Source organism: Nothobranchius furzeri, chromosome 8 (genome assembly GCF_043380555.1).
Source record: "Nothobranchius furzeri strain GRZ-AD chromosome 8, NfurGRZ-RIMD1, whole genome shotgun sequence".
NCBI classification, from domain to species: domain Eukaryota; kingdom Metazoa; phylum Chordata; class Actinopteri; order Cyprinodontiformes; family Nothobranchiidae; genus Nothobranchius; species Nothobranchius furzeri.
Window position 1 is genome coordinate 57103567 of NC_091748.1, and position 12595 is coordinate 57116161.

The 12595-nt window shown below is 41.4% G+C and overlaps 1 protein-coding gene across 5 annotated transcripts in view; it reads right to left on the minus strand.

The window, feature by feature from the left end:
* The window catches only part of LOC107393140 (voltage-dependent R-type calcium channel subunit alpha-1E), a 172629-nt gene that overhangs the window by 65862 nt on the left and 94172 nt on the right, over positions 1-12595 (minus strand). For all 5 annotated transcript variants that reach the window (XM_070554154.1, XM_070554153.1, XM_070554152.1 and 2 more), the window contains exons 6-7: positions 3013-3116; positions 2659-2817 (exon numbers count right to left, since the gene is read on the minus strand). In XM_070554154.1, the coding sequence (XP_070410255.1) occupies positions 2659-2817; positions 3013-3116 (263 nt within the window). The remainder of the gene's footprint in view (positions 1-2658; positions 2818-3012; positions 3117-12595) is intronic.

The following is a 12595-nucleotide window of genomic DNA, read 5'->3' on the forward strand; positions in this document are numbered from 1 at the left end:
CAGATTTAATGAGTTTAAATGAACCCAGTGAGCTGTGATGTCAGCCGTCTGAACCCTAATTTCACCGTCTGTGACAGATCTGATCTGTCCTTTCATCTCAGGTGAAACAAGGGTCAACTGGGAGGTTATTGACCACCGTGAATGAGCACTGCCATTGTGGTGCGCCGCATTGTTCCTTGTATTCATCCAGAACAGCAAGGCCAGATTGGTTTGATCTGGTCTGCAGGTGCAGCATGATGTTTGATGTTCACACTGGTGATTCTGAGCAGAGTGACCAATCTTAAGAGCTTTGTGAATATGCATGACACAGCAAAAACATACAAGACAATGAACAAGAACGTTTGAGCCCAACTCTGATTTTGAAGGTCAACTTCACTCATAGTTTGATACATTTGCAGTGGTCTCTAGTAGGAATGAATCAAATGTTATCTGGGAAAATAGCTCCGGTGTGCCTGTTTCAGGATGTGGAAGTCAGCTGGAGGAGAAAGTGGCAGCAGAAGGCAGGACTTGGAGTTTATTACCTGATGTTTGGACATCTCGCCTCTGATTGGTTAAATCTGCTACAGCAAATTAGCAAACCAGCTAGGCTGGTCACTGAACACTCACCCCTCTCCTCGGGTATCTTCTAGTTCATACCGTGGTTTTGCCCGTAATCCATTTTTCACAAAACCGTACAAAAAAATGTTTTTTTTTTCTATCTATGTTTTATCAGAAGGTAGTACCGGAAATAGGGGATAGGAGACTATTTTCATGTTCAGCCTGCAAGAACAACTCAGTTATTAACTCATTCACTGCCATTAACGACTAAAGTCGTCATTTACATTTGTTTACTGTGTGGGCATCAGAACGAGCCCCCGCACCGTGAGAACAAACATTCCAGCTCTAAAGCCGATCTTCATCCGCGTATGTCACATGTCACGTGATCAGGAAGCAGAAAATCCATGTGGTAAGCCTGATTCGTGCTTCTTCGTCAGCTCCAAAAGGGAGAGACACACACGCACGGACGGAGACGTTTTGCCCTCATACTCTCCTGGGGAGTGTTGCAAAGCAATTCCCCACCAGGACAGCAGAGGGCGTAGCGCTGTTCTGTGGTATCCTGTCATGTATCCGGTCCAAGATAGTGTGTTTATATTGTGTTTTTTGTATATGAGACTTTTTAACACGGACAAATTTGTCCCTCATCCTCCTCCACCTCTTCATGCGCTCGCCACCTCTAAACCCACGTTTCCTGTCATTTCCGTCCACAAATAAAATGCTTGCTGCGCATCTTTTCACTCCTCCAGTCACGGAGAATTAAACGTTCATGTTTTTAGAGTTTTTTCGCGAGGTATTCTTCAAGTTGCTCCGTGTCTGCCGCTAGTTATCCTCGGCTCTCATTTATGTTTTTGAGGGCGCAATGGCGGCGGTGTAGACCAGTGGTTCCCAACCTTTTTCCCAAGGGACCCCTTTTTTACCAGTAAAAGTAAGACGACCCCCTCCCATTCTCTCTTCCAGTACAAACAGTATTAAGAAATATATAAAATTGTTCAAGCACATTTTAATATGCTTTGATTCAATAGATAACAGTAATAGTAGGCTCCAGTACAGAATAAAGTCACTAACAAAACCAAACAGAGCATAATGTGCTTGACAGTTTGTATTACTTTTCTGAACACATTGTTTCTTGTAAACACCGATAAATCAATCATTCCTTTCAATAAACGTTTGACACATAAAAAATACACTGAGCAAAATGTACTTAAATGTGTATATTACTGTTTATAATAGTTTATTTACTGTAAAGGTTGTGATTAATCAACCAGTCCTATCTTTAATGAACTTTTGACGCTTGAAAATAAAACAGTGAGCTGAGCAAAATGTTCTTAAAAGTGTGTTACTTTTTCTGTACTAATTATTTCCTGTCTTAATATCAGTAAACTTTTCACTCATGAAAAAAAAATGTGTGCAAAACTCAGGCTATAAACAAGTAATAAATGAAGTTTTAACCCCTTAAAGTGGAGAGGTCCGGGCGACCCAATGAGAGGCTTTGGCGCCCCCTTGTGGGGGTCGGGACCCCCAGGTTAGGAACCACTGGTGTAGACTACAGCGGCGTCCTGACCAATCACAAGCTTACGTTGCCTGTCTCGACGGACGGATATTTAGAAAAGAGAGCTCGACTCCGTCCGTCCTTGCTGGGCTCTCCAGCAGGCCCGCAAGGATGGATAATGGCCTTGCGTGTCTCCGCACTGACGCAGACGGAGAAGCATGAATCAGTCTTTAGGAGATCCTTTTGGGCCGCTGCTGTAAAAAAAAAGTGAGGCGCGAACCGGAAAAGCTTCTGCCGATCACAATTCAGCAACAGATTCTTGCTGATGGAAGAGGTGAGCCTCCTCTTTGTTTTGCTAGTTTTGGCGTTGACATCATCATTAGCACAACGTTCTGTGACTCCTTAAAAAACAGTAAAAATGCAAATAAACGCTGGCAGCGAAGGGCTTTACTGATCAAGAAACGGCTGGCAGTGAATGAGTTAAACATTTTCAAAAATAATAAGTAAAAGAAGGTTTCTCGGTGAACCTGGCCTTTAAGCTCTGTAAATTAGTTTGGTTACTTCTTTACATTTTAATCAGGTTTAGACAAATGATTACAAAAAGAGTCAAAAAGAGCGATGTGTATGTTTACCCAGGATTCCGGGCTGCGGTGTGCAGGTCTTGTGCAGCTTTCCACTGTAAAACTCCAGGCCGATGATGGCGAACATGAGGATGGCAAAGAACAGGAGCAGACCAATCTGCAGCAAAGGCACCATGGCCTTCATTATAGACTTCAGGACAATCTGCAGACCTGAAAATGAGGCGCACATGTTGAGTTCATAACATGAAAGCACAACTCCTAATACCACTTTAATATGATACGTTTAAGGATGATTTATGAAAACATGACCAGATATCAGTGGAGTAAATTAATATTTGAGTTTTAATTGAATATACAACTTATACTGTACGTCTGAGACTGTGAGCTGGAATATTTCACACTCACTGGGAATTCCTGAGACCAGTTTGAGGGGTCGTAGTACTCTCACAGCCCTCAGAGTCCTCAAATCCACTGAGATGTTCATATGAGCCCCTGCTGCAGCCAGGATCCTAATATAAACCCACAAAAGCAGAAGACACACTCAGAGCAGAACCATCACATGAATACCAATATTTCACGCCGTGTAATCCATGTGGAGCTCTGTCTACACACTTGTAAACACACACACAGGCACGCACAGTGTTGGCGGAAGGCTGCTGCACTTAGATATCAAGCATGATGATGTGAAGCTCTCCAGTGAAGATAACAAAATAGAAAACAATAAGGATGCTTCTTTTCTTTGGAGTTTTTGGCGGGTTTTTGTATGTGTGGGAGGATGGCGGTGACAACAGCTGTTTAGGAGGACAATAGCACCATCAGGAGAAGACTGGATACCCTTAGGTTGGAGAGGTTCCAAACACAAGAACGCTTCACACACAGAGACCTTATATCAGCTACTCAAAGTTTGATTTTCACTCTACTTGATGACGTCTCCTCCTCTCCCTCAGCTCTGTAGATACACCTCTGTGGCCTTCAGCTTTCAGAGTGATGAGAAAGGGAAACAGTATCTGGTGATCTCAGCCCTCATTAGTCTGCCCTTCTGTCTGTTTTCTCTACATTTCCTTCATCTTTAGACCTTTCTGTTTTTTTACACTTTTGTTTTGACCCCTTTTCCAATTATGCTTCACCACAGATTTTAATTTTCTTGTTTTTTCCACTGAAGTGACCACCTTTATTTTTCTTTCAGCTGGGTGCTTACAGAGAGAAGGATGAATATGAGGAGTCATGTACAAACAAAACGAAAGCAAAGAAAACAGGAATATTAAAACAAATTTTTCCTTTTGATGGGGGCATATTATGCCTTTTATTTTCTCAAGTTAAAATAACTTTATGGTTTATAGAAAACCTGTTCATTGCGTTCTTCACGTCGCATAAAGTGATTTCAGCAGTATCAGTACCTTCCAGAATGAGCTGTTTCAGGGCTCTGTCACTTTAAGAAAACAAACTGGGGCTGGCCACGCCCACCCCTCCCTCACTCAGGCTGCTATAAAATGAGAAGTTCCGATATCCGGGAGAAGCCCGGAGTAAGCTGCCATGGAGAGGTATGCAAATTTCCATTTTTGTGATGTTACAAATGGGGATTTTTTGAAACGGCTTATTTTAGACACATAATAACTCAAAACAAAAATTGACAGAAAACGAATGGGGTTTTACACATTTGGAGTATTTTTAGAGGCATTAGAGAATCCACATGACAGCACAAAAAGAGGCAAAAGGTGTGTTATGCATAAAATGTCCCTTTTGAAGCTTTAAAGTAATAATTGTCAGTCTAAAGGTCTCCAAACTCCAAAATTGGCAACACAGCTGTATGGAAGCACACAATTGTTACTGAAATACAAACATAAATGTGCAACAGCATACACAGCCAACAGAACACAGAATAAGAGATGTGAAAAAGAAATGAATACATTATATATATATATATATATATATATATATATATATATATATATGTATATATATATATATATATATATATATATATATATATATATATATATATATATATGTATACATATATATGTATGTACATATGTGTGTATATACATATATATATATATATTTATTTATTTATATATATATATACAGATATACATATACATTTTTTAAAATTAATTCATGAATTTCTTTTTTTTTTACTGTGTAATTGCAGATTTCAAATCATCACTGTCAAAAGTTATTCACAGGACTGCATAAAACTCCTTCATAAGGTGGGTGTATTCCTACATGTTCAAATTGTAACTTGAGATTTATTTTAAAATTAAACGTATCCAAAAGAAAAACCGACACTTCAAGGTCAAAATGAATGAAACATCACACAACATATTACCCTGCATTTATAGGGTAAAACAAATCACACAGCTCTCTGTTTCCCCGTTTTCTTCCCCAACGCACAAAAATAAAATAAAACTAAAGCCATCTTGGAGATCAAAGACCAAGTGAAGAAAAAATGATTCAAATGTAAAAAAAGAGCAAACGAGCTGCAGAAACTCTCAGTGAACTGCCATCCTCTCACTTTGACAGCCATAAAGCACACCGACCGTCTGGACGTTGGCACGCCATCCTTAACGGAGACAGGAAAGGTGAAGGTTGGCCACAGAATATGGCAGGTTTTTTTCTGCCGGGGGAAGCACGACACATGGCCGATTTGGCACGCATAATGAATCTGGCAAATAATTTGTTTCCTCCCTGTAGTTTTCCCTCAGCCTTTTTCCTCAGATTCCTCTTTTTAACGCTTTTTTAAAACATTGGTTGGATTTATTTAGTAATATAAACAAAATAAATTAAGAGAAAAGAGTAACTGTTTACTCTTCAGTGGATTATTAGCCACATATTGTCTTCATTTACCAAACAAACTAAGAATTCCATGCTGAGGAAAATCTAACATAAATAAAGAAAATGACAGCATTTTGATTGTTGGTTTCATTTGCATGTATGAGATCTTCAAACCAGGCTCCGCAGTGGCGCAGTGGTTAGAGCTGTTGCCTTGCAGTGAGAAGGTCCTGGGAGTTTTCATGTTCTCCCTGTGCATGCATGGGTTCTCTCCGGGTACTCCATCTTCCTCCCACAGTCCAAAAAACATGACTGTTAGGTTGATTGGTCTGTCTAAATTGTCCTTAGGTTTGAGTGTGTGTGTGCATGACTGTTTGTCCTGTGTGTCTCTGTGCTGCCCTGTGATGGACTGGCTCTGTGTCCAGGATGTACCCCGCCTGATTGCCCATTGACCGCTGGAGATAGGCACCAGCCCCCCCACGACCCTGCATTGACAAAGCGGGTTCAGACAATGGATGGATGGATGGAGATCATCAAACCAGTTTAATGGGAAGGGGTGGCTCATTGTCAGACACCTGCCAGAGCTGTACATCTACATACTAGCTGTCATGCAACTAATATGATGTTGTATGTAGAGTTTCAATCAGCAGCCCCTCATTTTGTTTTAACTTAACTAAAAACAGATAAAAGTTTGCATCATAGTTGAGAGTTTTCCCGAGGGTTATTTTGACTGAAACCAGAAGTGGTGGATTTCTGGACCCTGAGCTCATGGACAGCACGTTTCTGACAGGTGCCTGCTAGCTCTATAAGTTAATAAAACACATTTTATTCGCTGTGAGCCATCACACACAGATGATGCCCTGCTTCGAGTTGTCAGCCATGATAAGTGAGAACCAATGATAAACCCCACAGAAGCAACAGTTTCTTGCTGTGTGACAAATCTGTTGTGACAGCCGTCAAGCTCTGATGCTGACAACATTGTGACTTATGCTCCATGTCGTCGACGAGCCGCTGACTATCCTTACGAAGAACTGACCTGATGATTATTATCATATAGAGCACGCCTTTGTAATGCAATGACAACCAAATTTTTAAAATAATAAACACATTTTAACTGGTAGGATTCTCACAGCAGGAACTTTCAAGCCTTTTAAAATATCTGAAAATATGAGGATTGCTTAAAGAGAAGAAAGTTAAACATGAATCTTGAAAACAACCAAAAATCTGGTTTGAGTGCAAAGACCCAGACGTAAAAATCAAAGATGTTACATGGTTTCACCACAGTGAAGTTGTGTAAAACACACAACCCAGGTCTGTAAATGTCTCTAATGATGATTCTAATTCTAATTAAAAAAAGGTTGAATTTATGATTCATGTTTTTAATGTCCAGGAACTTTTGTATCTAACTGCTGAGTCATCAATATTGGTGTTGAAACGGCTCAGCATATGGAAGGTGACGTGGATGTGTGTGTGTGTGTGTGTGTGTTAGCAGATTGTCTTATCAGAAAAAAAATGTGTGGAGGAGCTCCTATAGTCCTGCTCTGGTTTCTTTGGTTGATGTAAGATCCTTTGCCTCCCACAGTGTACTCTCTTCTTCTCTTCCCCCTCATTTGTCCTCTTGTTCTCCATAAAATACACACACACACACACACACATGCGCGCAAGCACGCACGCACACACACACACACACACACACCTAAATAGTTTTAAGGCGCTATATAAAATCAAAAGCTGCAGCTTCTTCCTGTGGAGTTGGGATCTGCTGTGAAGCAACCTGCAAACAAATTTGGATATTTAGTTACAAAATGGTAAGGAGTGCAGATGATTCGCCATGGCAACCCGTGAAGAAAAATGCCAAAAGAAAAAGAAGAGCAACAAGAGCAATCTTTGGTGGCACTGGGTCCCATTTTAGACCCTTTATGGTATGGCCCGACGGGGATTTGAACCCTAATCTCCCAGTCGCAGGGAAGACACTCATACTAGGCCACTGTTGTATAAACTTAATGAGGTCTTTAATCACAGTGTGGATAAAATCCCCATAAGCCCTATCTGCATCTGAGCTATTTCAGATAACAACCTGTTGGGAGGACCCAGATGCAGACATGCAGGTTCCAAACTTCATCAGCAAATCTGAAAGAGGAGGACTGAGCGAGGCTAAGGCCAACCAGGACTGTGTACACTGGGAGGGAGAAGTTGCAAATGAGAAACTGAAAAAAAAAAAATAATAATTAAACTCTGAAGTCCAATAGTCTAACACAGAGGTGCCCAAACTTTTTCCTAAAGAACACTTACCAAAAGATGACAAATACGTCACATATAGGTATTTCAAGAAGAAAAATAGAACTTCTGTCTGTAATTATAATCATTCGTAGTGTAAAACGTCAGCATGCCTGCCCAACAATAACACACCAACAGGGAGAGCAACATTAAAATGGCACTACTAATGAGAAACATGAAGCTGCTCTTTGACATTTATCAACTTTTCAACATTAGGCTGCAGCTGACTCACTGAGAGGGTGAGGGTGTCCTGTAGGTGTGGGTCAGTCAGAGTGCTTCTGAGCCTGGACTTGTTCAGGTTGATCACACTGAAGGTCTGTTCACAGACGTATGTGCAGATAACATGACTTGTTCATGTTTCCTAATGTCTGAGTACCTTGCTGATGAGACATGTGTGTAGAACTCTTTCAGGTTTAGTGACATGAAATTATTCTTTAGCTCAGAGTCGCACTGAAACTCAATCAGCTGCCTCTGAATGTGATCAGACACTGAGTCCACGCTAATGGTGAAGGGTTGAGAAAACAGCTCCATGTCGCTGCTGCTTTTCTTAAGCGCAACTCAAAGTCCTGGTCCAAGTTTCTGAGAAATGCTGCATGTTCAGGCAGCCTCTGCTTCACCAGGTTGACCTCTCTCTCAGACTGGGGAAGTGTGCAAGGTTTCCTGAGAAGAGGTGAAAGAGCTGCCAAGTCTTCAAACAATAACACATATTGCTGCATAAATAGTGTTTCATGTACTTGAGAGAGTTTGCATTTACAGTGGTGCTTGCAGTTCATTTTTTGCACTTTAGCAGATTGTTTTTGTGCCAGTGTGTGTGCTTTTAAAATAGTGTGTATTATGCATTTGAAGGTACAACGATTTAAAGTTTGAGAGTGATTAAACAAGAGAGAAACGTATGAAAACGTTTGTGACGGTGACGAGCATGTCTGCAGGGGGAAGAGCAGTTGTATGCTGCTGCTGGAGCGCATTATTGATAAGCGCTCCCGGCGCTGAAGGACGTGACTGCGTGAGCCACACACGCTGGAGCCAGCTGGCAGTGCCGAACAAGCGAAGTGGAACGTATCAGCCTGTCTGAGAAAAGTGTATTAAGTGGTATTGAGGGGTTTTTATAATAATAGTAAAAAATAAAGCTGAGTTTTTTGCGTATTTTGCCTGTTGCGGTTTTTTTTTTAACATCACCCCCACGATCAACGAGGGGCCACTGCATCACAGCAACACGTTTTTACTGCACAACAGTGATAACATATACTAATATTCCACATGATATTAAACACAACAAATGCACTCTTATTATGTGAGATGCTTAATGTGCTTTCACTTGATTGAATCATAAACATCATCACAACAAAATTCGTGTATATGTTTAATTTTTTTCTACTGAAAACCTATATCAAAAACTGACAAAAGTATGTTTTTTATTTTGTTTTGTTATCAGATACAAAAAAAAAATAGGTCTTGTTTTTCATTTTTAAATGCTGTCGGGTTTACGTGGACAAGTCTTGTGCCAGTTATTCCCGACAAGAAGTTGATCCATGCATCTGGAGCGCACACCGGAGTCATGGATCCACTCAACTGCGCGTCGATTCCAATAAGTTAGATGTGAAACGTAAGTTTGTGGGTAAAAATGATGGAAACTAAAACAGTATCTGAAAAACAAAAAACAGTCACCTTTTTATTTTTTTGTTTTTAGTTTTCAATGTAATGGAATAAATGAGTGACACAATCTACAATCATAAATGAATGTGAGCCTGCCTGTCAATTAAGTTATAGTGTGTGTGTGTGTGTGTATTACCCTACCTGCTGACAGCTGTCGACAGAGTGGCTGCAGCTTCGATCTGAAGGCCTTTATGTGGTCAAACAGCTCAGTGATGATCTGATCCTTTCCTTGGAGCTGAATGTTCAGGGTGTTGAGCAGGTCAGTGACATCTACCATAAAAGCCACGTCACAAAACCATTTGTCCTCTGTGGGGACTTGCGTGTCACTGCACTTGCTTGTCAGAAACTCCTCAATAGTATGGCACACTTCAAAAAATCTTTTGAGGACCTTCCCAGCCACCTCACCTCTTGGTGGTAAAGCACATCTTTGTACTGTGGATCAACCTCCTCTTGAAGGGCTCTGAACGGGCGGTGTGAGAGCGCTTTTGAGCGTATGCAGTTTATGATTTTGAGCGCATAGTTGTTCTTGGTGCAGGATGCAGTGGTATTGTGCCACCTTACCTCCACATTGGGAAACCTTCTGGGAAACTAGTATGGTGAGGCCCGTTTTTTCCCCAACCATCGCAGGTGCTCCATCTGTCATTATTCCAGCCAATTTATCCCAGCTCAGCCAGGTGTTACACCAAATTCTGCGACCCGTCACAATTTGTGACCCCCAGGGGGCAGTGCTGTGTTTTGTTGCATCTGTACATCCTGAATTGGCATAAAAGAAGAAGATACTAGGTTCAAACCCTAAACTATGTAAGCTTTGAGGAAGTTGTGCGGTGTGGACCATGAATATTAAAAAGAGCGTTTATTACTGTTTATTGCAAACAAATGGGACAATAAATGCAGCGATAAGCAGGGCTTTGACAAGAAATGTTTGCTAAAGTTAAACATTGATTTTACAACATGCGAGGTCTGCAGGTAAAATGTTCAGAACTTCCATTTATTGAAATTAATTGTGATCCACATCCTCAGTTTATTAGAAACCGCTGCAGATTATCTGGTTGCTACATTTTATTTTTTTCTGTCACTCCAATGCCACTCATATGTACTGGTGGAGATAAAAGGGAAATGAAATGACACAAACATCACAAAATGCCCTTTGTTGTTATTATCTTTAGTGAAAATTAAAGACATCTGCATTATTATTGAGATGCAGATGGCCACATTCTGTGATAGCCACTATCATATTGTGTGACCTTACTGTAACTTCTGTTATAATGACTTTTACATCACATAAACTGTTTCTGGTAACTTCTCTGATTATGTAGTTTATAAAAAAGTGCATTTGACCTCTGACATCTGCATTATTACTGAGATGCAGATGGTCACATTCTGTGATAGCCACTATCATATCGTGTGACCATGGTCCCCGCCGCACAACTTCCTCAAAGCGTACGTAGTTTATGGTTTGAATGTAGCATATTCTTCTTTTATGTCAATTCAGGATGTACAGACGCAACAAAACGCAACACTGCCCCCTGGGGTCACAAATTGTGATGGGTCGCAGAATTTGGTTAGTCTCCAGTACTCGCTCAACTGCTGCAAATAAATCCTCACTTTTGGTTGTGCTGGGCAGTGTCTCAAGTCCAGCCAGCTCCTGAGTGATTTCCATGGATTCAGTCATTCCCCTTATGAAAACCAAAAGTTGTGCGGAGTCTGAAATGTCCGTGCTCTCATCACATACCAAAGATAAGGCAACAAATTCGGCAGCCTTTGCTTTAAATTGCTCCTTAATGTCCCGAGACTTATCTTCAACTCGACGTGTCACAGTGTTTCTTGAAAGGCTGATTTGGGAGAAAGTTTTTACCTGAGACGGGCACATTAAAGCTGCGGCCGTGGACAGACACTCCTTAACGAATTCCCCCAGTTGAAAACGATCTCCCTGTCCAGGCAATTAGAGCAGAAATCTCATAGGTGGCCCGTGTCGCACTGTCCTGTGCTGTTGAGGGCCGTGAAAGAGTATCTTGCGGAGAACGAAGTTTAGCCAGCAGCTCCCTCGTCTTTTTCTTTCGCGCATCACCTATGTGTTGCGAAAATCCTGCATGCTTTGTCTTGTAGTGGCGTTGGATATTGTATTCCTTTAGTACAGCAACAGACTGGTTACAGATAAGGCTGATTGCTTTAGTGTTAATGTCCATTAAAAAATGTCTTCCTCCCAGCATTTTTTAAAATGTCTTTTGTCTGTGTGCCACTGACGATGCCGCTCCATGGTAATAGTAGCTGTTTAAGCTAGCAGGCAGAGTGGTGACCCGCCAACTTGGAGGATGTTTGATCCAGGCTGGTCTAGGGTCTAGTGCGGCAGCAAAGGTTCATGGGAAATTGCATAAATTGATAAAATATGACTACTTGTGGTATTCAAATGTGTGCAAATGTACATGTGTGCACACATTTATTCTTATTGTCCCTTGCAGTAGCCTGTATTTCAATTTTTATCTTAGTTTGTGGTATGTCAAATATTGCACCATGACCAAGGAATACAGTATATGCAGCCTGTATATGTTCATTAAGCTCCCTGTCCTTCTCCTTACCCACCAATAGAGGATGTATTAAGCAGTTTGTGACTAAACATTAAAACCACCTGTGATCCTGAAGTCATAGATGACTCTTTAGAAATGCTCATGTATAATCTGGGTACAATTCTATGTCTCGGCAACTCTGTAGGCAGGGGCGGGCCAATCGTAGGGGCCACCGTTTGGGCTCCCCTGGTCAAACATAATCCATAATAATTTAAGTTGGAAGTTGCCCAAACTGGTCACCTGCAGCAAAGGCTTAGAAAAAACTGAAACAACTTAGGTGTGTTCTTGCTGTGTCTTTGTAAATCCATGCTTTCGTTCTTTTTTAAACACAGAAACAGTTTTGTTTACCTGTTTGTAGCTACGGTTTCGCCGACAGCTGCCGGCTTCTTCAGGCTGACGCTGATGGTGGCGCGTCACTTCCTTCTCCGTTTATCTGCGGGCAGCAGAGGACGTTGTCGCCCTCTACTGCCCGCTCTCCCCTCTCCGACGATGCAGTCCCATGCGTGGTCCAGCGTGTAAACTCCGTCGTCCCTGTTCATGGTCCCACATCCACGTCTCCTTATCTCTATTGCTTCCTTGATCCATCTTTTGTATTTTTGTTGTTCGGTGGTTATGATCCGTGTGCTGTCCCAGTCCATTATATGGTTTTCTCTTAAGCAATGATCTGTTACGGCTGACTTTTTTATTGTGCTTTCTGCTTCTTCTTTTGCTGCTCTTGTGTG